Genomic DNA, 26156 nt, shown 5'->3' with positions numbered 1-26156 from the left:
GTACTAATTTTTCAAGAATTATTATTTTACTTTGTTTATAGCAAAATTGTAAGTGTTTTCTATCTCTCTTTTTTTTAATGAGTTTGTGATGTATAGTCATTTTTTTTAAAAAAAGTACTTTTTTTGAATTTGCACAAGGCATGTGCCCGGCGGCTAGTGTATATATATATATATATATATGGATATAATTCATCATATTTAAAATAATATTAAAATTATATGACACATAAAGATACATAAAAAGTAAAGATTTTTGACAAAATATTTAAGTGATATAAATGGTTGGAGAGTAGATCATAAGTAGTGAGTAATATTAATTTAAATAATAACACTCAGGCATGCTTTTCTTTGTAAGTGGATATGAATGAATCCACTCTCTCTATGTCTAATGATAAAAAGAAAAAAAAATCAATAAAATAAGCATAAAACATAGTAGAACAGGGTACATACCCTAGCCAAAATCACAAATAGTACCACATCACAGCTACTCAATCTACTTATACAACACTATTATCAAATATTAGCCCAAACTTTGTCAATGTCTACCTTAACCCTCACTTCATTATTCCAACATTATCATAAGTTACAGTAGCAATAATGGTCTTCTCTCTTAACCTGCAACAAGGATGTAGAGAGAAAAACATGTGAGTTCAAGTGTTTTGTTTATAAGAATTTGAGAAAATGATTAGGTAACTTGAAATCACAAATAAAATGCATAGAATCATTCAGATTATATATATTTAAAAAATGCATGAAATTTAAGAAATTATTGATAATACCCAAAAAATTCAAGTTCTATGTAAAAAAAACCAAATAAAGAATGCATATACAACGTGTATTCAATTTCGATTTCGACATGTGGGATACCCCAGTTCCATATTGGATAGATACTAATTATCTGACCAACCATATATGGAATAGCCCATCCTCAACTATGTGAGGTTTTCTCTGAGAGACCATAAAGATAAAATCGTGATGGTCAGTGGACTAGGAATGGCAACGGGCTGGGGCGGGGCCGGGGATCACATCCCTCGTCCCTAATCCTCGATGGTGTAAATTTCCCCGTCCCCGATCCCTGATAGGAAACCTACCACCGGCCCCAATCCCGACCTCGAAAATTCCTCGACTAAAAAAAAAAAAAAAAAAAAAAAATATCAGAGAATGAAGATCCAAATTCAAAACACAGATCCAAATGAAGACCTATTCAACAATTTGTGAGATCCAAATCCAAATCAGTGAATGAAGACCTATTCAAACAAAACATAGATCCAAATCCAAACACAATTTGTGAGATACATAACATCACGACAAGATCATCATTTTCCAGATCTGACACTATTCAACAAATCTAACACTATTCAAATCTAAAAATTTGTGAGCTGAAATGTCTAAAAAAGATATATATATATAACACTATTCACATCTAAATGTGTGAGTGATTTTCTGACCACACTGCCCGCCTAATAATTAGCTGGAGGGCATCGGCAGAATAGATGGCTTCAGCAAACCTGTAACAGAAAGAAAAGGCTCCGGCGGTGGCTCTTCCACCCGGGGGCACTTCGACGATCAAGTCAGTATATCTCTCAAAGATAATCAAGTGCTAAACTCACTACTCAAAGCATAAAACTGCGTACCTTAGACCCATGGGGGTGCCTCTCTTTTATAGTTTACTTAATCAAAGTCCCACTAGAAGCTTGACTTCTATGGACTCCAATTCAGTGCTTACTTTGGATTCCTCAAGAGATAAAGATAAACTCCCTAGGAGCTTTATCCTTATCTTAGCAAAGTCTTCTCTTTACTCTAGGACTCTTGCCCCTTATCCATTATCCGCTTATCTCGGATTCCGATATCTTCGGAGATAACCTCGGCCTCGGCGAGATAACCTCGGCGTCATAACCAGGACACGTGGCACTTCGGCTGACACGTCGGCGTCACCTTGCCACGTGTTGGTATTCAGAAAATACATCCCCACAACTGCCCCCTAGGTTCTATTACCTCGGCATTTTGAGGTGATGGAACCTATATCTGTATTTTCTTCCAGTAGATCGGCTTAAGATTTGAGAGCCGAGATCATTCATTTCTGGCCGACATGCTTTCCCTAAAAAATCAAAGATTTTTAAGGAACTTTTTACGCGCATGAGGTGTCATGCACTTCAATTCAACCGTTTTAGACACGCGTTTCATCTTTATTAGCCCGTGCCTGTGATGCGCTCGTAAGCCGTCTTAATCTATCTGCGCCGTCTGACGCATACTTTTTTCCAGGCGCAGTAAATGCCTTACTTTGCCGCCGTTTCACGTTTTCAACAAAAACATTACCTTTGCCTTCGTCTCTTTACTTTGCGTTTTGATTCACTTGCTTTTTCTTTCTGAGCTCTGTCTCTCGAATCCACCATTGTTCAAGCTCCAGGCTCTGCAACTTCATTCGTCTCTCTGGTGAGGCTCTCGCTACTCTGTCACTTCTGTAACCGTCGTTTGTCTTCGGCGAACTTTATTCCGGCTTCAATTTCTCTGGTAAGCCACTCCTTTATGTATTCAGTTCACTGATGTTCTTCTATCTTCTTGCTGCCATTACTGTTCTGTTTAAACTGTTAATTCTGTGAATCATATTTATTGTTCACTACTTCTTGCTTTTTTGCCACTGTTCTTGGTCCTGTAGTTCTTGTTTTCTTTATGCTTTTGAGAACCCCACTTCTGTTCTTCATTCTGAAACTGCGTTCTGGTTTCTTGTTGTTATTTTTCCAGATCTCTACCTTCAATTTTTGCTTTCAATCTTTGCCTTTATAGATTTAGGTTTGGGATTTGTCTATAGAACCTATCAATTCTTAGGAAAAAACTGAAACAATCCTTACCAGCATATACCTAGGGTTTCGCCGAGGTCCCGATTACCCCTTAAGATCATCTTCTGAATTTCAACCCTTCTAATAGAAGCCGATATCATGGGTATGTGGAGACATAGGGTAGATACCCCGACCAAACTTGAGTACTTTAGGCAGGAGTTCTCCATCCCTGCCGATGTCCATCTGAGACTGGCTGGTGATGATGACTCCATCATGCCTACAGAAAATGCCATGCCCCTTCCCATTATAGCTTTTACTGAGTGCGGACTCCGGCTCCCACTCAACATCCTTTTTTGCGAGATTCTTCATTATTATAAGTTGAACCCCATGCAACTGGCAATCAACTCTTATCGAGTGATTTTTGGTATTATCGCCTTAGCTAGGTAGGAGAACGTTAGGATCACCCTTGCCGACATCCAATACTGTTATACCATGTGCGCCCTTAACCTGAAGGAAAAAGGTTACGTCTATTACCTCAAGCCAAGGTCCACTGAATTCAAAATCGTAGCCGACCTTCCGGACTCCAATAAGGGGGCTGGAGATGATTATGTTATTGCTTCGGGAAATTGGGAGTTTGGCGCAGACGAGGACGCCCATCTCTACCCTCTTCCCCGATCAGTTAAAAAGGGCAAGGGTAAGAACCCAGTGTCAATACTTAGCTGTTTCTGTTCAAGTCTTCAATATTTTATCTGTTTCTAATATCTGTTTCTTCTTGCAGACGTTCGCAAGGCAGTGAAAGACTTCCGCCAATCTTACGTTCCTAGTAAGGACCTAAAAAAACTCCTGGACTTGCCAGCTCACAAAAGAAAAGCACCTTTTCTTCTCAACTTTATTCCTACATACAAATCGATTTTACCCGACGTCCCCAAAGGAAAGAAGAAAATCCTTTCTCCTCCTACTGCCACAACTCAAACCGCCTCTACATCACGAACAGATCAAGAGTCAACATCTGACCCAACCAACAACCATCTACTTTGGCCCCATACTTGGTCCCAATATAAGAATGAAAACGTCGGCGAAGACTTGTCAAAACTGCTGAGATGGGTCGCCCAAAGCCCGTTGCTCAAGACCTTCTTGCCGATCTCCCTGTTGACGTCGATGCTCAGCCGACGCAAACCATGCCCCCACCAAAGCCGAAACGAACCAAAAAAGCCCAGCCAAAGGCTAAAGCCACTGAAGTTGAGGTTGAGGATACCCTGACAATTTCACAATTGGCGGGGAGTGAGAAGACGGCTTCCGTGAAAAAAAGGTCTGCTGAGACACAGCCATCAGAGTCCACACAATCAAAGAAGCCGAGGTCATCGTCTGCGACGACCTTGGGGTCCAGAATACCAAAAGTCCCCTGGACGCCTGAAATTACTTTAGAAGATAAGCCTGTTCTTGCCAGCGATAGTGCCGACGACATTAATGTCGGCGTAGCACTTAGTATCGCCCTACTTCTCCCTGGTGATCTTGAGCAAAATGCCAAGATGAGTGAGTACGAGAACTATGCTTTTATGCTCCAACGTTCTGTCCAAGTAAGTGTCTTTACATGGAAACTTGTCTTCTCTTTTACTTTGTAAAATTTTGTAATAATTTTTGCCCTGTGCTCTTTTAGGCCATTCAACATGCCCACTCTCTCTCGATGCAAGCTTTGAAAACAGGGCAAAGTTGGCCGACATGAAGAGAGAGGTTTCTGCCCTTAAAAAGGAGAACAAAATTCTTCAATCAAAAATGAAAAAACTGGAAGACCAGGCTGAGGCTGCCACCAAAGCACAAACCCTAGCCGAAGAAAAGGCTGAATTTGCTGAGGCCATCAAGAAGGTTGCCGAGGCCGAGAAGAGAGAAGCCGAGGACAAAAAGGCCCAAGTTGAAAAGGAACTTCTAGAGGCCTTGGCCACTAAAGATGCTGAAATCAAAGAGGCCGACGAAAAAGCCTATGCCCAAGGAATGGCCAATGTTACAGAGGAATACAAATTACAAGTTAGGCAGGCATGCAACAGGGGCTTTTCTCTTGGTTGGATGTCCCTGGCCAAAAAGCTCAATATTCCTGAAGATTCACCTCTGTGCAAGGCCGAAGCTATTCCTCTCCCATTCCCCCCTCATTCTCCACCTTCAAGTCAAGCTGAAGAAGAATCTGAATCTGAGTCTGAAGATGAGGAGGAAGGTGAGGATGAGGCTTTAGTAAGGAGATCCAAGGAGGCTGCTGAGCCTAAGTCTCCTTCTCTGAATGAGCAGGTCTTGGACCTGACTCAAGATGATGATGGTAATGCAGTTGCCAAGGAAACTACTCCTAAACAGGCCTCATCTGACGTTCCTCCAGCCGAAAAAAGTCTTGATGAAACCCTTGCGCAGATTGACGCCGAAATCGAGGCGAAAAAGACTGCCGAAGTAGCTCTCCAGGAATCAGCCGAGGTAGCTCTCCAAGAATCAGCCGAGGTCCAGTCTCAAATTGCGACTGAAGTAGAAGAATCATAATTTTGATGTCCCTCTTTTCTTGTCTTTTGTACTTTTTTGTTTTCTGGACAGTAGAAGCTTCTCTGTACGGCCGATGTGCCTTCTGTTTGTGTTGGATATTTTAACATAACTATCTTTCTTTGAATGACTGCATTCTTTTTTGCCTTTTCTTTGACTGCCTCTGTTTGATTATATACTTAGAATTTTTTGTATGCCTTTCATACTTCGGCAAGATACTGACCTGCAAACTTTTCATAAATTCTAACAAGTGTGAAACATATACTACTCAATGTTAACTTTGCAAACTTTTTCTCAAGTTTCAACAAGTGTTTAAACGGTGATCTCGAACTAGCCTACTTGTAAATTGTTACAAATTTCAACAAGGATTAACATATACTGTAACAGGGATCAACAAGGATTAACATAACAAGTGTTAAACAATAATCTATTTGTAAATTGCTACGAATTTCAATAAGTGTTTGAACAACATACTTAGCTTTTTCCTCAACCTGTAAATTGCTGCAAATTTCAACAGATGATCATATGTCGGCTTCACGTTATCTTGTAAATTGCTACAAATTTCAACAAGTGTTAAGCATCTTCTTTGGTTTAACCAACCTGTAGATTGCTACAAGTGTTTAGCAATAACCTCGGCTTTGCTTCAACTCGTAAATTGCTACGAATTTAAACAAGCGAAGAGAAACAGTAATCTTGGCTTAACTTCAATTTGTAAATTGCTACAAATTTCAACAAGTGAAGATAAGAAATAATCTCAGCTTAACTTCAACTTGTAAATTGCTACAAATTTCAACAAGTGAAGATAAGGAACCATCTCGGCTTAACTTCAACTTGTAAATTGCTACAAATTTCAACAAGTGAAGATAAAGAACCATCTCGGCTTAACTTCAACTTGTAAATTGCTACAAATTTTAACAAGTGAAGATAAGGAATAATCTCGGCTTAATTTCAACTTGTAAATTGCTACAAATTTCAACAAGTGAAGATAAGGAACCATCTCGGCTTAACTTCAACTTGTAAATTGCTACAAATTTCAACAAGTGAAGATAAGGAACCATCTCGGCTTAACTTCAACTTGTAAATTGCTACAAATTTCAACAAGTGAAGATAAGGAATAATCTCTTCTTAACTTCAACTTGTAAATTGCTACAAATTTCAACAAGTGAAGATAAGGAACCATCTCAGCTTAACTTCAACTTGTAAATTGCTACAAATTTCAACAAGTGAAGATAAGGAACCATCTCGGCTTAACTTCAACTTGTAAATTGCTACAAATTTCAACAAGTGAAGATAAGGAATAATCTCGGCTTAACTTCAACTTGTAAATTGCTACAAATTTCAACAAGTGAAGATAAGGAACCATCTCAGCTTAACTTCAACTTGTAAATTGCAACAAATTTCAACAAGTGAATTAAGTGTCTCTGTCTTCTCTCTGCCCCCAATGTGAACCTGAGTTCTACTTGGGTTCGCATTATTTATGTCTCCAAAAACACCAATATGTAACTTTATCAATCATATGTGTTTAAAGAAAAGGGAAAAGATTTTATTAATGACATCCTCCAAAAATAATGTACATCTAATGATAGAAGAATTTCAAATTACAAGTGTTCCAAGGTCTTGGTAGTGCTTTGCCCTCGTTATCTTCAAGCCGATAAGCTCCATTGCCTAATACCGAAGTAATTCTGTAGGGTCCTTCACAGTTTGGGCCAAGCTTGCCCTCTCTGGGATCCTTCTTGTTGCCGACGACTTTTCTCAGGACTAGGTCGCGGACTTGAAAATCTCTTGGATTGACCTTCTTGTTGTAAGCTCTGGAAAGCTGTTGCTGGTATACTGTGAGCTGAATTGCAGCTTTCTCTCTTCGTTCTTCTAAAAGATCCATATCTCGGGCTAAGAGTATGTCATTTGTCCCGTTCTCAACTCCCTGGGTTCGGATCCCTGGGATGCTGACTTCTAGTAGAATGACTGCTTCTGTGCCATAAGCCATGGCAAAGGGGGATTCCCCTGTTGATCTTCTCGGCGTAGTCTGATATGCCCAAAGCACGTTGGGCAATTCGTCTACCCACTTTCCTTTTGCTGCCTGCAGCCTCTTCTTTATTCCATCCAAAATTACTTTGTTGGATGCTTCTGCTTGTCCATTACTTTGGGGAAAACTTGGTGTTGAAAAGTAATTCTTGATCTTGAATTTCGTACAAAAGTTCTTGATGAGTTTGCTGTCAAACTGTGTTCCGTTGTCGGCAACTATTGCTCTTGGAATCCCAAATCTGGTGATGATGTTTCTCCATATAAAGTTCTTGACGTCCACATCTCGGATTTTGGCAAGAGGTTCTGCCTCTATCCACTTCGTAAAGTAATCTGTTGCTACCAGTAAGTATTTTCTCTGCCCAGTTGCCTGGGGAAGTTGCCCAACAAGATCCATGCCCCATTGGGCAAACGGCCAAGGGCTGGATACTGGGTTTAGGTCAGCAATTGGCTGACGTATCAAAGGTGCAAACTTTTGGCATTGTTCACACTTCTTCACGTAGGCTTCAGCATCCTTTTGCATGTAGGGCCACCAATACCCCTGGGTAATGGCCCTGTGGGCTAATGATCTGCCCCCAGCATGGCTTCCACAGATTCCTTCATGAATTTCATATAGGAAATCTTCAACCTGCAAAGGGTGTACGCACCTTAAAAGGGGTCCAGTGAAGGACCTTCTGTAGAGGTGTCCATCTGCTGTCAGACTGAATCTTGCCGATTTTAATCTGACTTTGTGTGCCTCCTTATGATCTTCTGGCAGCTTTCCTTCTTTCAGGAATGCAACAACTGCATCCATCCAGCTTGGCCCCTTGTCCACACGCATTGCTTCCTGCTCTGTGCTTTGTGGTTCTATGCTCGGGCCCGACATATAGTCGATCATAATTGTCCTTGTTTTTCCAGTTTGCATTGAACTTGCCAAGTTAGCCAACGCGTCGGCGTGGGTGTTGTCATCTCGGCTAACTTGGAGTAGTCGTTAGTTCTGAAATAGGGCTGCCAATTTGATGACCTCTTTTGCATATGCCGACATCCTTTCGTCTCTGGCTGCAAATTCTCCTATTGACTGGTTAACAATAAGCTGTGAATCACAAAAAACAATTATCTCATCTGCTTCTACTGCTTTTGCCAGTTTTAGCCCTGCAATTAATGCTTCGTATTCCGCTTCATTGTTTGAGGCCTTGAACCCCAAACGGATGGACTGTTCTATTATTTCTCCATCTGGAGATATCAGCAGTACTCCTGCCCCCGCTCCTTGTCAGTTCGAACTTCCATCGAGAAACAGTTTGAATGAGTCGCCGATGTAGATGCTGCAGGGTCTGAGTTTTTCCTTCCTTTGCTCTTCTACCTTAGGCTGGGATTCTCCTTGCTTGCTGGGACAATGCTCATCCTGGCTCAACGGAGCCCGATGTTTGATGGTTTCAGGTATGAATTCTGCCACGAAGTCGGCCAAAACTTGGCCTTTTATTGCTGTTCTGGGCCTGAACTCCAGGTCATACTGGCCCAAGGCAACTGCCCATCTTGTTATTCTTCCTGTTAAGTCTCCTTGTTGCAACAGGGACTTCAGTGGGTGCTCTGTGAGCACCACAATCTTGTGCGCCTGAAAGTAATGGTTCAATTTTTTTGAGGCCATTACTAAGGCCAGCATTAATTTTTCTATTGGTAGATACCTTGTTTCTGCGTCGGCCAAGGTTTTACTTATATAATAAACAGCCTTTTGTTCTCCTTGTTCTTCTCGGATTAGCACTGCACTTACTGCGTGTTCTAACACAGCTAAGTACAAAAACAACTCTTCCCCAGGTTCAGGTGTCGAGAGGACCAGAGCCGTGGTCAGATATTTCTTTAGGTCGGCCAAAGCGGCCTCACATTTCTCAGTCCATAAGAAGTCCGTGGTTTTCTTCACCAGGTTGAAGAAGGGTTTACATTTGTCTGAGCTTCGACTTATGAACCTGTTTAGGGCTGCGGTCCTTCCAGTAAGCATTTGTACCTGTTTTGCCGATGTTGGGCTCTGTAGGTCTAGAATGGCCTTGATCTGATCTGGGCTGGCCTCTATGCCCTTCCTTGTTACCAGGTACCCCAGAAATTTACCAGATCCAACTCCAAACGCGCACTTTGATGCGTTGAGTCGGAGCCGATATTTTTTGAGGATCTCGAATACCTCTTTTAGGTCGACAAGATGACTCTTAGGCTCCTTGGTCTTCACGACCATGTCATCGATGTAGACTTCTACTGTTTGGCCAATCAGGTGTTTGAACATTTTGGTTACCAACCTTTGGTAGGTTGCTCCTGCGTTTTTCAACCCAAAAGGCATCACTCTGTAATAGTACAGGCCTTTTGGGGTGATAAACGCTGTCTTCTCTTCATCTGAGAGGTACATGGCTATCTGGTGGTACCCCCTATAAACATCCAGGAAGCTCATCCTTCCATGTCCAAATGTGGCGTCTACCAACTGGTCAATCTTGGGTAGAGGAAAGCAGTCTTTGGGACAAGCTTTGTTCAGGCTTGTAAAATCTACGCAGACCCGCCATTTACCGTTCTTCTTCTTTACCACTACTGTGTTGGATAGCTATGTCGGGTAATGAACTTCTCGGATGGCCCTGGCCTCCAGAAGTCTGTTCACTTCTTCTTCTACTGCTTCGACGTGCATCAACGTTGGTCTTCTAGCTCGTTGAATCACAGGTTTTGCCGACCTGTCGACATTCAGTCTATGGCAAGTGACCTCGGGTCAATGCCAGGCATTTCGTAAGGTGTCCAGGTGAACACCTCAATGTTGGCTCTTAGAAAAGTCTCCAACTCTTTTTCCTCTTCTTTGGCTAAGCCCGAGCCGAGAAGGAAGAAGCGTTCTTCGTCTCCATCCTGGACGATGATTTTCTTTAGCGCCTTTTCGCTCTTCTCGGCTGGTTCTTTGCCGACGTCTTCAATTACTTCCACGTCCTCATCTTCAATTTCTGCCTCTTTTGGTTCTCGAACGCTGCAAGTAGACTTCATTGCTGCCATGGAGTAACTTTTTGCCTGCAGTTGATCTCCTCTGACTTCTTCAATCCCATGCTCTGTTGGGAACCGCAGTAGTTGATGCAATGTTGAGGGAACTGCCCCCATTGTATGCAACCATGGTCTTCCCAAGATGATGTTATATGGTGAAGGTGTGTCAATCACCATGAATTCTGTCCAGATCTTCTTAGTGCCAGCTTGTACTTCCAAGCTTGTTGCACCCAGTGGCCACGTTGGCGTTCCATTGAAGCCGACCATCGGGCCATTCGATTGCTCCATGTCGTCTGGGTGAAGGCCCAGCTCCTTGTAACATCTAACGTACATGATGTCACAAGAGTTGCCTTGATCTATTAGGATGCGTTTCACTTGGCACTCTCCAACCTGGAGGGATACTACCAAGGCATCATTATGCGGATGCTGGACCATCTCTAGGTCAGCTTCAGTGAAGGCTATCATCGGTCCTCGACAGTCTTCAGGCCGAGGTCTTTTATGTCCGACCTGGTTCACGTGCTGCAGGTGTTTTACTCTTTGGGTTTCTCCTCGAATGTCGCTTTCGTTTACCTTTGAGTGAATTACATTAACCACCCGTGGTCCTCCTGCCTGTGGTTGCTGTGCTGGGAGAGGCGGAGCTGCTGGTGATTAAGGCAATCTTGCCTGTTCTTCTCTTGTCCTGGCCTTATCAACCAGGTCCCTCAAATGGCCTTGCCTTACCAAGTCTTCTAAGTGTGTTTTTAGGGCTTTGCAACCCTGAGTTGGGTGCCCTTCTTCATTGTGGTAAGCACAACACCTACCAACGTTTCTTCCCATAAATTCCCCTGGTGCTCTTGCTGGAGCTTTGAAATAGGGTTGGTTTCGTATTTGATCCAAGACTTTGTGGATCGGGACTCGGAATATAGTTGTTACTGCCTGTTTACCCCTTAATTCCGTTTCTTGTTTGGTTGGTCCATTGTTGCCTCGGCTTCGCTTCGGCGAGCCGTTTCCTTTCTCCTGCTTTGTTTCTTTATTTCCCGACGTATCCTCCTCGGCTCTGGCGTACTTCTCTATTCTCGCCATGAGTTCTTCCATGCTTTTTGGCAATGTCTTTGCCAAAGATTTCCGTAGAGGGCAGTCATCTTTCATGCCGTTCTTAAAGGACACGACCGCCACCTCGTGGTTGCAATCAGGTATTCGATTGAACACCTCGTAGTACCTTTTTGCGTAGGCCTTAAGGCCTTCATCCTTGGCGATCTTTAGAGCCATCAGTGCGTCGACCCTCAAGGGTTGTAATTTATTTGTCACAAACCTGGCCACAAACATCTCGGCCAAGCCTTCCCAAGTCTTTACACTTCCCTTCGGTAGTTTATGGAACCAGTCTGATGCAATTTCCCCAAAGGACGAGGGGAACACTTTGCAGAGCAACGGCTCGTTCCCACTATATAATGCCATTGAATTCAGGTATAGCCCTACGTGGAAGTTGGGATCTGACTTACCATCATATATTTGGAACCTCGACATACTGAATCACTTTGGTGCTTGAAATTTGTCCAGTTCCACCGAGAATGGTGTCCTCGGCTTAACCGGGGAAGTTACCTCGGCTTCAGCATTCTGTTGCTTCCTCTTGAGGTAATCTCTCAAGTCTTCTTTACTCCTTCCTGGAGCTCGGCTATCTCTAGACTTCAATCTCTTCGGCACACTACTTTCGGCCTCGTGGTGGGCTCGTTTTGATCTCTCTCCATGTGTTGTGTCAAAGCAAAGTGCCTGCCCTTGAACATGCCGATGTTCTTTGGGTTCTGGGTCCTTCGTGTGATACGTTCTTCGGGACTCCTCTCGTCTCGGCTCCTCTCGTCCGCCTTCCCTAGAAGGTTGGTGAGAGTGCCTTTCGCTCCTGGTGTGCTGAGGGACTTCGGGGATTGCTCTTCTTCCTCCCTTCTAGGTGTTAGTTGCTGGCATCGGCGTATCCTGCAGCGAGTATGGTGGCTGCATGACATTGTTTTGCATCATGAAGTTGACCACTGACTGTAGGTCTGCCAACTTGTTTGCCAAGTCTTTTACTTCCTTATCCCTCCGTAGGCACCTATCCCTCCATCCTGAAGGTTATCTTCGTTATAATACTTGCTTTGGTCTGTCCTCTTCGAAGCGTCGCCCTCCTGGCCGACGCCTTTCTCTCCGAGGCCCTGGTCATGAGTTTTTGTATTGTGGTTGTCTCCTTCAACGTCAAGGTCAATTGGTCTGCCATTCCCAGCGGGAGTGTCGCCCCCAATGTTTTCCCTCTGTCCGTTACTGGCCATCTATTCTTCTAAGTTCCCACAGACGGCGCCAAATTGTGTGAGTGATTTTCTGACCACACTGCCCGCCTAGTAATTAGCTGGAGGGCACCGGCAGAATAGATGGCTTCAGCAAACCTGTAATAGAAAGAAAAGGCTCCGGCGGTGGCTCTTCCACCCAGGGACACTCCGACGATCAAGTCAGTATATCTCTCAAAGATAATCAAGTGCTAAACTCACTACTCAAAGCATAAAACTGCGTACCTTAGACCCATGGGGGTGCCTCTCTTTTATAGTTTACTCAATCCAAGTCCCACTAGAAGCCTGACTTCTATGGACTCCAATTCAGTGCTTACTTTGGATTCCTCAAGAGATAAAGATAAACTCCCTAGGAGCTTTATCCTTATCTTAGCAAAGTCTTCTCTTTACTCTAGGACTCTTGCCCCTTATCCATTATCCGCTTATCTTGGATTCCAATATCTTCGGAGATAACCTCGGCCTCGGCGAGATAACCTCGGCGTCATAACCAGGACACGTGGCACTTCGGCTGACACGTCGGCGTCACCTTGCCACGTGTTGATATTCAGAAAATACATCCCCACACTAACATTATTCAGCTCTGACACTATTCAACAAATTTGTGAGCTGAAATGTCTAAAAAAAACATTTAGATATGCTAATATATATATATATATATATATATATTTGTGATCTGAATACACACACACACACATATATATATATATATATATATATAAAGATCAAGATTGATCAAGATTTTTCAAAAAAATCATAGATCTATTCAAAACAATCTTGGAACCATGGTAGAGTAGAAGTAGATCTTGGTCTCCATGGCATAGTAGATCTTAATCAGGACGATGTTGGGATGCTTCACCATCTTCATCATCGAGATCTCACGAATTAGTCCAGCTCGGCCAACAGTGAAACTGGCTGAAGATGGCGGTCTGCGATGGCGGATGAAGCATTATTGGCAGTCGAAAGGAGGGAGAGAGAGAGAGAGAGAGAGAGAAGGTGAGGAAAAGAGAAAGATGTGAGGAAGACATATTTGTTTTTTCCTGATCGAAGCACCACATTTTGAGATCTTACAGAGATGAAGGGGAAGGTGGGAGAGAGAGAGAGACTCTAAGTGAGTGAAAGGGAGAAAGAGATGAGAGACGGTGAGGAAGAGAGAGAGAGAGAGAGTAGAGGGAAGAGAGAGAGAGAGTAGATATGAAATGAAAAAAGATGAAAAGAGAGAGAGTACATCAGAAAGTATATATATATATATATATATTTCACTTCGGGGACAAACGGGGTCGGGGCTTGGACACTTATCACCGTCCTCTGTTCAAATTGATCGAGATTGATTTTTGAATACCATCCCTATCTCGTCGGGGGTATTTTTCAAGGAAAAATCGTTCAAATCGGGGTTGGGGGATCGGGTTTCTGTCAAGCCGGTTTTAAATTGCCATCCCTACCATGGACCCAAAGCTTACCGTGATTGTCCACAAACCCAAAGCAAACAATATCAATATCACATAAACGGTGGGGACGAATTGTTACTATCATGAACTATATTTAAAGAATTCAAATTTTGTTTAAATCTTAAATTTAGGGAAATATTTAAAAATTAATAAGATAATAGAGAGCCTTTGATAAATTAGTTAGTGCAAACAAAACATATAAAGAGTCGTAGTTATAAGCCATAATCACTATGGCAGTCCACAAACTATTATTGGCCAATATTCAAAATAGGGTGGGGATTTTAGGTCACAAAAATCACTAGAATAACTTTTATTTTATTTTATTTTTGTCATGGAGTTTGTAATATGTGGCATGTAGATTGCTACTATGACTTGTGAATAAACATTATGGATTGCAGGAGAGCTTGAATCCAATGGTTTTCCACTTCAATTCTCTAAGACCCTATTTGTTTAAGCAGATTGAATTTATGGGATTAACATATTTAGGTCAGCCCTAAGATTACTTATCATTTTGGATTGTTAATCTTGTCCTATGTTTGGATTGATATAGGATGATACGATGAAATTGATAGTCTGAACCTCTCCTTAATTCTCTATTTTGTACAAGGAATACTATGTCTTTATGCATTTTATTAGATTATTAGTCTAATCCCATAGCCAAATCTGTCTAAACAAATATACTCTAAATGTAAAACTAGCAAGCACCTAGAGCTTTACATACCCTTTAGTTTCTAAGTTTGTGTTGGGTATAGTGGAATAAATGTTGGAATGGTATGATTATTCCATCGAAATACTTATTTCCAAATTTGATTCAGTAAAAAAAAGAAGAAGAAAAAAAAGAAATGTGTATTGCAAATAAAATCACTATTCACCAATTTAGAAAAGGATAAACAATAGTTTTAATCTCTAAAGTATGCGTTTCTTGTCATTTTAATCCTTTAAGTTTCAATTTTGTCATTTGATCCTAGGTCTAATGTTCGTCTATTTTGATAACGGGAGTATAGATAAAAGACAGTTTTAGTCCAAAATATGTGTTCCTTATCATTTTAGTCTCTTAAGTTTCAATTTTGTCATTTTGGGAATTGAAGACCAAAATGACAAAATTGAAACCTAAAGCTTTGTTTCGTTCATGGAATTGAAAAGGGATTTGGAAAGAGAAAAGAAAAGGATGTGTGAACTATAGGTGAAATGTAGTTATATTTCATTCATATTTTACCTATATTTTCCCTTTTCCTTTTTAAGTCCCTACCCAAATCCTTAAACCAAACATAACGAAAAAGAATAAAATGACAAGAAACACATATTGTAGGGACTAAAATTGGCATTTATTTAAAGATAAAATACTATTTTCTATAATCAATCTAGACGTACATTAAATATAGAATCAAATTAATAGATAACTTTGATAACTAAAATAACAAAATTGAAATTTAAGGGACTACATAAAAGAAATGCATTACTTTATAGTTAAAAAAATGACTATTTTATTACGTGATCAATGAATAGTCATTCTATAGTACCCAAAATCATTTCAGTCAACCAAAGGCTGTCTTAGAGTTGAAGTATGATGTAAAATTAAAAACGATGTTAAATGAAGTAGAAAATACTATGGTGCACACTCTTTAAAAAGCATATATCATATATACTTTATAATTAAAGAAAAAATGACATAATTTTATATTTTCTGATTTATTACTAAAGAAAATAAATATAACTAAATATCTCATGAGTTATAATTAAAATAATATCATAATCAAAAAAGAAAATGTTATAAGGAAGGATGAATATGGTACACCCTTTCAAAGGTGTGTATATTAAAATTTCCCAATGAACTATTCTAAATATGTGAAATATCTATGCCAGACAATTGACAGTTTGGTTAAGGTAGGAGACATGAGTGCAACATATTTAGTTAAATCTGCAATCCATAAATATTTTTAAGTAAAAGAGTTAACTATGAAACTAAACTATGCCTAAATCTAATTGGGTGAATTATAATACATCCCATGAGGCTTATTTATAATACGGATTGTCTTCTGTAATTTTAAAAATTTTATTATTAGAATTTTTTATTTAACAGAATTAATAGAAAAATAAAAATTTTAACTATTCTCCTATCCGAATAAAATTAACTGAATTGTTAATTTGAATATATTTATGATATTATTAAAAACTGTTAATTAACTTGATAATTTATTAATAAAAGTGTCATTTATTATGCGATTAAAAAGCTGAAGGGACATGATGTAATTTTTAAAATTACAAAAGATAATTTATATTTTAATCAAAATTTAAAGGGTCTATTTGTAATTTACCCAATGGACACATCCTCGTAATTAGAGGTGGCAAATGGGTGGTTATAAGTGGGTTAAAATAGGTTATGCATATAAAGCAATCTAACCAAACCCATTCATTTAATAAATGGGCTCAAACAGGTTGAGTGAAATTAGATACGGGTTAGACGAATGAATCCAACAAACTCATTTACTTCCTTGCTTTTATTTTTCTATTTTTTAAAAAAAAAAATTATTTTAAGAGAATATTATTAAAAAGTCAAATCTAAAGAGGGTATAAGGCATTGGGTCTAGTGGATATCTTTTGTTGGTGAGAGATCCACAATTTATGAAATAATTTGATGAGAAATCCTTTTATTGTTTTGGAAGACATTTTATTTTCAATTTTACCCTTTACCTATCTGTTTAATTTTTTTGACTATTTGTTCAAATATTTTTTTTATCTGTTTAATTTTTTGAATATTTGTTCAATTTTTTGCCCTTATCTGTTCAAATATCTGTCCACATTTTATTATCTGTTAAAAATATCTTTTCAAAAAATTCTATTGGTTGAAATTCCTATCTGTTGAGATTCTATTTGTTCAAATTATCTTTTTAAAAAATTCTTTCGGTTGAAATTATTTGTTAAAAAATTTATCTATTCAAATTCTCCATATCACTCTTCCCACTATCTGTACAAATAAAATTCAAATTCAAATTCAACAACAACAACAACAATTTTTTTTTTATCTGTTCACTGATTAAAGAACACAAGACCAAATTGAAAACTATTTGTTCACTTCAAACATATCTGTGTTTGTGATATGTTCAACATCATCTTCTTCATAGCACAAACCAAAAAAGAAAAAAAAAAAAATTTAAACAGATATAATTACAACAACAACAACAACCAAGATAAAAAATAACAAAAAAATTAAATATAAGATAAAAAAAAATTTAAATAGTTATTCATCCATTGTAACAAGTCTGAGTCAATAACAAATTTTGAGCAATCCATTTTAACAAATCTGAGTCGCTCAAGATCAAAAGCTCTAATTTTGAACATCCATTTTAAAATATCAGATCTTAGTCAACCAAGATCAAAATATCAGATCTTAGTCTCAAATCAAAATATCAGACTCATACAAACAAACAAATTTGTGCTATGTACCAATGTACCATCAAACCCTAGATTTCTCACCATGAAATCATTTTTCTAATCTTGTGTATTGGACTGAAATAGAGAATACTTGAATGTTCTTTGTTATTTGCAAACCCAAGATTTCTCACCATGAAATAAGAAAATTATTCGAAAGGAATATGTGGGTGTGTGTGTGTGTGTGAGAGAGAGAGAGAGAGAGAGAGAGAGAGAGAGAGAGAGAGAGAGAGAGAGTTTGACTTTATTTTTATACTTTTGTTGTGTGTTGCACACTCTTTTTTCAATAGATACCAACGATGTGGTCAGCGGGGGTGGATGACGGTGGATGATGGATAAGGACAATGAAAGAGGAGGGTGTGAGGTCTGAGATTTGAGAAGACTAAGAGAGAGAGAGAGAGAGAGAGAGAGAGAGAGAGAGATTCTACGGTGTGGTTAGTGGCAACGAATGACGATGGATGAAGAGGGTGTGAGGACTGAGATCTGAGAGGATTGAGAGGCGGTGGTTCACAGACGTTATATTTAGAGAGAGAGAGATAAAGGAATAGTTGTAGAGAGATGAGATACAATATATATATACGGGTGTTTTGGTCATTTCGTCTAGACATGTCTTTATTGCCAAAGTATTTTAGAGTGTGCACTTTTGGCCAAACAAAATTAAAATTTAGATTTATAGACCAAGTGACCGAGAAGTGAAAGGAGGATCAAACGGTATAGTGATAATCCAAATCCAAGGGTTTTGTTTCCAATATGGCAGAGCCCATGACTAGCCAGCCTTTTCGCAAGCTTTTTAGGCAAGATTCCGACAAGCCGTCCAAGAATAGCAAATGGAAAACACAAAGACTTTAAAGTAACAATGACAATGCAAAGAACACATATATGTAGATAAAATTTCACATCATGAATTTCAAGTCAAGTTCTCTAAATCCCCAGCAGAATCGCTAGAAAGTATAGCTTGTTTTTTTGTGCTCCTTTCGGGTATGATAGCCCTACAATTCGGACTCCCGTGGTTCTAAATCTAATTCCACAAGTGCAATGTGGAATAGATAAAAACAAATGAGTCCAAATCCAGCAATTCTTTTAGAAAATCAATTTTAAATCAAAATACAAAAAATGGACTGTTTTGCCAGATTACAAAGTTGTCACCTAAATATTTTTGTGAAATTTAGGAAACCCGAGACTCGTGCTAAAGGTCACTTATCTGTCATCACCAAAGTGTCTTGGCTAGGGAACTTAGGTACGAGAGGGGAAGGTCATGAATTGAGCACCCCACTCGCCCGATCAAAGATCGACCTCTACTAATTATGATGTGATTCTTATTTACATTATATGCTCTTGTTCTGAGTATTAGGCTAATTTACTATGTGATGCACACAAGTATAGACTAATTTGTAAAAGTTGGAACACTTTGATTTCATGTTTGTTAGAAAAGAGGTTTTGAATATGTACCACTTGAAAAAGTGATCTCATATGTACATTTGATCAAATCATCCCAATTTGAGCAATTAGCCTTCATCCACAAGCATTCAAACAATATATGTCACTTAAGCACTTAGTATCATGGAAACATGATTGATATGGCAACAATCACATGCATACGATATGCTAAAGCAATAAACGCTCACTTAGTACTCCAAGGCAAGCCAAACAAAGCAAAAGAATCAGAAAACATACATGTCCCTAACTAATACGATATGACTAATGCAACAAATGCAATATGCAATTTAAATAGGCATGGCTACTAGCATGGCATGTGAATCAATTTGATAGCATGTGGCATGTTTTCAAAGAAGTAATAAATGACAATGTGGTTAGAATGATGAACCGAATCTTATGTATGCGAGACAAATTGTAACAACCCTCGTTACTGTTTACCGAATAACCGCCGATTACCGTTAAACTGGACTGATTATGACTGATGATTGAACTGATTAAAAGTACTGAACCGACTGACTGAAATTGAAACTAAATTAGCCAAGTATATCTATTGTGTTGCATATTCTATCTGTTTGATTGATTAATTATCTGTTCATGTCTTTGTGTTTAAACCGCTAATTGAAAGCCTTATCGACGGCCGAATTAGAAACCGATTGGTGTCCTATGATTGTCATAATTAATGTGATTTTATGGTATAATTATTTGAAAACTGATTAGGTATGATTAAATTAGATTAAATATTGATAAAATACAGAGTTGGCCTTAATTACAACCTTGCCCTTGAGTGGGCCACTACCTATACACTTTTGAGTTCATTACACTTGAGCCAAAAACGTTTACCTCAGCCTTCTTCCTTGCCTTGCCGACTAGAGAGAGACTAGAGGAGAGAATTGAGTTCATTTTGTTGAATTGGCTTGAATTGCTTGGTGTATTGCTTGCTAATTGAAGTGTGGATTGCTAAATTGAACCCCTAGACTTGCATTCAAGGAACTTAGGTATGAATTTCAACTTCTCATTCTTGTGTTTGAACTAATTCTTGCATGGTCCATGTTAAATTGTAGAGCTAAGTCATGTTTTAGTTCATACATGTTGATATAGAGCATAATTCATGCTTGCATGTGTTCTTGGTTGAATTTGGAGTTGAGTTCATGGCAGAATGGTGCATGCATGTCCATAATTTTGTAATGGTCCATGTTTTCAACTTGTTTTTGGATCAATTGGCTCCTTAGAGCATCAAATTGGAGCTTCAAAATGGTTTGAATTCATGCATGTTTGCATGTTCATCTTGTGCTTGAAAAATGGTTTAAATTGAGTTTGAATTAAACACCCTTGGGCTTTGATTTCTTAAAATTGAGCTTTGAAACATGTTATTCTATGTGTTTATAAATGTTTTCCAGAAAATGGGCCCAAGAGGATCGGTTTTGATGCATTTGAATGCGAGTTTGAGCTTGGAGGTGCAATCTGGAATTCCCAGATTCTGCACTTCCGCTCGAGCGGGGGAAGTGCCGACTGTCTAGCCAAAATTCACATTTAGTTAGTTTTGCATAAAGTTTCTGTTCTCTTAGGGTTTGTAGGGCAATGTTCAAATGACGTTCATGTTCTTCCGTGTTTTTGGAATAAATATGAATGTCATCTATGAAAACAACTATAAATTCATCAATGTATGGTTAGAAAATTCTGTTCATAAGGTCCATAAATGCAGCAGGTGTATTGGTAACTCCAAAAGGCATAACAAGAAATTCGTAATGTCTGTACCTCGTTCGAAAGGCTGTCTTTCCGATGTCCCCTGTCTTGACTTTCAATTGGTGATGGTGGTCATGGTAGTGGTGGTGGAGTAATAAAGGTAGTGGTCATGGTAGTGGTGGTGGAGTAATAAAGGTAGTGGTGTAGTAGTAGTGGAGAGGAGGTGGTGATGGAGTGGCGAGGGTGGTAGAGTGGGAGTGGGGGTGGTGTGTCGGCGTTGGTGGCGGATTAGCAGTGATAACAAAGAGGGTGGTGGTGGTGGAGTGGTGATGGTGGTGATGCTCATGAAGTGGCAGTAGTGGAGGTAGATTGGTGGTAGAAGTGGTGCCTATTTACATTGGCTTAAATGGGTACCCATGTCCAACCCATGTAAACCCAATTTTAACTGGATTGACAATAAGCAACCCATTTAAGCCTATTTATTGATTGAGCAGGTCTATATAAGTTTTAAATGAGTATAATTGGATAGGCTCATCATGGGTTTCGGTTTAGTTTGCTACATCTACTTGTAATCAATACTCATATTTGAATGGGTGATTCTATTTGCATCCAAAAAATTATTCAGTATGTTATATCTGAGTGAGTGATTCTATTTGCACTTAAAAAAATTATTCAGTATGCGCAATTTCTCAGTACTTTCTATTAAATTATTTAGAGTAATAATTTACTCTCAGTACGTCCTATATTTTATCTCAAATTATCCTTTAGGATGATATCATAATTTGTGATACATTCAAATAATAAACAAATCAATTCAAAAAAGACTTCCTCCCTTTCTTCATCTCATATTAGCTATGGTACTCCTCCACTCTCGTCATTGACAAATACTGACGAAGAAAAAGATGAAAAGTAGGTAAGAAGAATAGAAGCAATACAAACCCACCAAGTCATTACTTGCCTTCATACTATCTAGATTCAATAGAGATGATGTGGACTTTGTTGGTTCCACTGATTGTGGTGTCTAACGTAGGTATGTTCATTCCTATCATGTTTGTCAACAATTGCCCTAAAAATAATTTTGGTTTTGAAGGGGGTTGTGTTGCCAAATTTCTTGATAGATTCTTGTTCGAGCCTCTCAGGGAAAACCCTCTCTTCGGCCTCTCTTCTTCTACATAATGTTTGCTTACCTACCCATTTTGGAAAACTGTGTTAATTGTTGTTATTTTGAATCTGGTTTTGAGTTTGATTCATTGATATATTCATCAACTTTTGTTGAAATTTCTAGTTAAGAGAATCCATTCCAATTGCAGATTGAAGAGAGATAGAAGGTTTGTGAGTTTGTAGAGAGAAAGAGAGGAGAAGAAACAATAATGCTGATGATAATGGTGAGTTTTTGTGGGGTGGATTAGAGTTTTGGAGTGAAGAAAAAGATGAAGGGAAAATAATTGAAATTTAAGGAAGAAGACGAAAATGTTTGAATATGAAGAATATATATTAGTGATTAGGGTACACCACGAGGAAAAAAAAAATTAGAGTTGAATGTGTATTGTCTTGATTAGTAAATTTATATTAGGGTATATATACTCTAATAGAAAATTTGAAATTTTAGTTTCTATTATATAATAAAAACTAAAATTTCAAAATTTTAGTTAAGTGTACTATTTGGATGTAAATAGAATCACCTTAATTTGACTCTATGTAGAATAAATTTATAAAAACAAAAAGAAAGAAAAAAAAAAAAAAAAACAGATCACACCTCTTTTCATTCAAATATTTTATGCATATAATACATGAGGTGGAAAATGAGGTGAATTATTGGTCTATGAAGATTGGCTACTTCTAAAGGTGAACTATGAAGATTTCCAAAGTCACCAGACAAAATTTTGCAGCGAATCAATTATAAAGATGATCTGGATGTATAGCATAAATTGAAGAAAACAAAATTGTAATAATCTACTTAAACTATTTGGCAAAATATATCAAGATTGACCAATAGAAAATCCAATAGAAAATCCAATCATATAGTTTATTTCAGTACAAAACTAGCTTTTGAAACTAACTTCATTAACATTAGCAACGGTTTAATAGCTAATCACAGAAAAACATATTCTTTATTTTGGTTTTGGTTGTGGTCAATGAAACAATTCTATAACTGCTGGTTCTTGAGTGGATTGCTCATAGTGTTACTCTTGCACAAAAAGAACTGTATCTGCATTAGGCAGGATCCCAAGCAGAATATATATGATAACCTTTTACTTATTCTGTAATTAGATCGTAAACTTTTAAAGATATAGAACCAGAAAAAAAACTAGTAGTACCAGAGAGTATAATACAATCATGATAACTAACAAATTAATATCATTAAAACTAGGAATGAGCATCACATACCTGAAAGCATTATCCATGTTTGCTAATTTCTTCTACCACCTTGTCTCAACATTTTCAGCTTTTTATGCTTTTTCCCTTCAACAATTCTTACAAACAATTTTGGTTTTCCAGTTAAGAACATGAGAAATCCAATAACCAATCCCAATGGCAGTCCACAGCCATACCCCATCACCACGGCTTCCCAAGTAAATCCACTTACAAAATTTGAGTCATCCTCCTGTTGTAATAGCACCCCTGGCTGAACTTGTGATTGATTATCTTTACATTCCTTTGACAATGGAAACCCACATAATCCGGAGTTCCCAACATATGAATCATTTCCAAATGTATCAAATTGTTTGCCCCGAGGTATGGGTCCATTGAGATGGTTCCATGAAAGGTTAAAGACCCCAAGAAATGTCAAACTCAATAAATGGTTAGGAATTTTCCCAATAAGCTGGTTTGAAGACAGATCTAGTGATTCCAGCTCTGTCAAGTCTCCTAAAGATGATGGAATAGGGCCCGTAAGGCTATTATGAGATAAATTAAGCACTATGAGAGAAGTAAGCCTTCCGATCACATTTGGAATATCTTCACTGAATTTGTTAGATGATAAATCAATTGCTGTGAAAAGAGTAAAAATTCTCGTTAAATCAATATATGACCCCTTCATTGTCACTGCAATAGAAGCTTGATAATACGATCTAACACTCAAATATTTTTCATTTGGCATAGTCTTATTCCTCATAGCTTCGAAAAATTTGAAATATCTCCCTGGCAAATAACCAGTGAACTTATTGTGGGAGAGGTCAACAATTCGGAGTTTGGGAAAAGAGAGGTTTGGCTTGGAATTGTCTATTGGACCATGAAATTTGTTGGATCGCAAGACAAGAACCCGTAACTCTGGAAGTGTCCCCAACCAGTATGGAAAAGTGTCATTTATCTTGTTGTTTCCGAGGTCTAGAACTTTTAACTGTCTACAATTGGTTAAGGATTGTGGAACTGGTCCTTCAAACTGATTTCCATTCAAATTAAGAATTTCCAACTGATTACCCTTTCCAAATATCATGGGGATGTTCCCCTGAAAGGCATTGAACTGCAGATCTAGTACAAATAGAACGTTGCTGAAGTATCCCAAACATTGTGGAATTGCACCACTCAAGTTGTTGTGAGACAAGTCAAGGATGGAAAGGGAACTCACATTGCAAATTGAAGAAGGAATTTCTCCTGTAAGCTTATTTTGTGAGCAGAGGAAGTAAGATACAGAGAGTGGTGGAGCTGGAAGTTGTCCATGAATCAAGTTGGAACGAAGATCAAGAGCGTGAAGATTCTTCCAAGGAAATTGGTTTATACCTGTTAGAAAGTTGTGGGAAAGATTCAAGTACCGCAATGAAGCCTTCCCGATGACGCCAACCCATCTTGGAATCTTCCCACGAATTTCATTGTTGGAAATGTCTAGTTGTTCGACATTCTCTAAGGCTTTAAAGAAATCAGGGAATTCCTTTATCTTGCAAGAAGTCATATGGAAGAACCTAAGATTAGGCAAGGTATTGTTGATATTGTTGATGGTGCTCACTGACAGAATATTGTATGACAGATCAAGACTATCAAGATTTTTTAGATTTAAGAATGTTTCTAGCTCCACAACACCACTAAAATTATTTGACGAAAGAACAAGTTCGGTCAAATTCACAAGATTTGAAATTGATTGTGGAATGGGGCCATGTAGTTCATTATGACTCAAGTCAATGTACATCAATTTTGATTTATGCTGGAACTCAGGAATTTGGCCAGTTAGTCGATTACTACCCAGGTTTAATTCTGTCAATGATGGAAGATTCAACAACCAAGATGGTAGTGTCCCATTCAGTGAGTTATTGTGCAAGTCAAGTGCTTGTAGGTTGTGTAGCCCACTCATGATGGAGGGAATGGGACCCATCACTGCACTACTTGATATATCTAAAATACCAAGTTTTGTCAGGTTGGCTACCCCACATGGAAATGGACCGTTGAAATTGTTATCTCCAAGTGCTAAAACCTCTAGCTTTATCAGCTTACCGATAAAATTAGGAATTTTTCCGTCAAGATTATTTCCAAAAAGATTAAAGTTAATGAGTTGATTGAGATTTGAGAGAGTAAATGGGATCTGACCATTGAAACTATTTCCCCGCAAGTATAGATGAGTGATCTGTGTAAGGTTCCCGAGTGATTCAGGAATGGACCCGGAGAATTTGCAATCGCTGAGATCCAAGTAATTCAAAGACTTGAGATAGCCAATTGAATCAGGCAATTCTCCAGAAAAACCCGAAGACCCAAGATACAACGTCTCGAGGGAACTACTACTACTCCAATTTACTTTGGGTAAATTACCAGTGAGATCATGGTTGCCTCCTAAAAAGAGAATTTGCAAGTTTGGAAGGTGAAAAATGCTATCCGGTAATTTCCCATGCGACCCGGTGAAAGTAAGATCGAGATATGTCAAAGAAGACATATTCGTCAAAGACATCGGTACAACTGAAGATATGTTTACATAAGAAAGGACAAGTTCTTGCAATTGGGTTAGGTTTTTGAGCATCATTCTGAAATTGTGCGGTTCAAGTCTTAGTTGTGGTCTACCAGAGGAGAGATCGAGTGAAACTAGTTTGGACAGGTGGCGAATTTTTGATGGGATTGAGCCTGAAAAACTGGAATAAGATAGGTTCAGATGTGTCAAACTAGCAAAGTGACCAAATGCTGATGGAATGTGGGAGTAATTGAAGTGATTGAAGGCGAGATTGAGGTTTTGGAGGTGAGAGAGTTGGAAGAGGCTACTGTTAGGATGGATACTGCCATAGAGCTGGCTGCAACTGAGGTCAAGCCCAATCACGTGACCCGTCATACCATCACACGTGACTCCTTCCCACGAACAACAATCAGTACAACTCTCGTTCCAAGATAACATCTTTGGAGAAGCCAAATCACCGCAGAAAGAAGAATCAGATGCAGAGCTGTTTATAGTAAACATATGCTTGAATTGCAACAATGCAAACCTCTGGTCAGGTGGACACAAATGATGTGTACAAGTAGAAAAAGAAGAGATAGATGATGAACAAGAAACCTGATGATATTGCATGAAAAACAAAAGGAATTGGAACAACCATATCAATCGCTCCATTTTTTATTTGTAAAAGAGGAGAATGAAGTACGAGAGTTAAGAGGAGAACGATGAGAAAGTGGGAACT

General features: G+C 38.7%; 2 protein-coding genes across 2 annotated transcripts in view; both read right to left on the bottom strand.

The window, feature by feature from the left end:
- LOC114313043 (receptor-like protein 6) overlaps positions 1 to 26156 on the bottom strand; it is a 253586-nt gene that overhangs the window by 94412 nt on the left and 133018 nt on the right. The gene's annotated exons all lie outside the window — the stretch shown is intronic.
- On the bottom strand, positions 283 to 26156 carry LOC114313050 (receptor-like protein 6). Its single transcript, XM_082903226.1, has 2 exons — positions 22957 to 26156; positions 283 to 615 (listed from the first exon to the last, which is right to left on the bottom strand). Exon 1 carries the CDS (start codon positions 26087 to 26089, stop codon positions 22979 to 22981), a length of 3111 nt encoding a protein of 1036 aa, XP_082759352.1. The 5' UTR covers positions 26090 to 26156; the 3' UTR covers positions 283 to 615; positions 22957 to 22978.

Source organism: Camellia sinensis, chromosome 13, assembly GCF_055761805.1.
Source record: "Camellia sinensis isolate YWXY chromosome 13, ASM5576180v1, whole genome shotgun sequence".
NCBI lineage: Eukaryota > Viridiplantae > Streptophyta > Magnoliopsida > Ericales > Theaceae > Camellia > Camellia sinensis.
The sequence above is the reverse complement of the archived record's forward strand: the minus strand, read 5'-3'. Positions and strand labels throughout refer to the sequence as shown.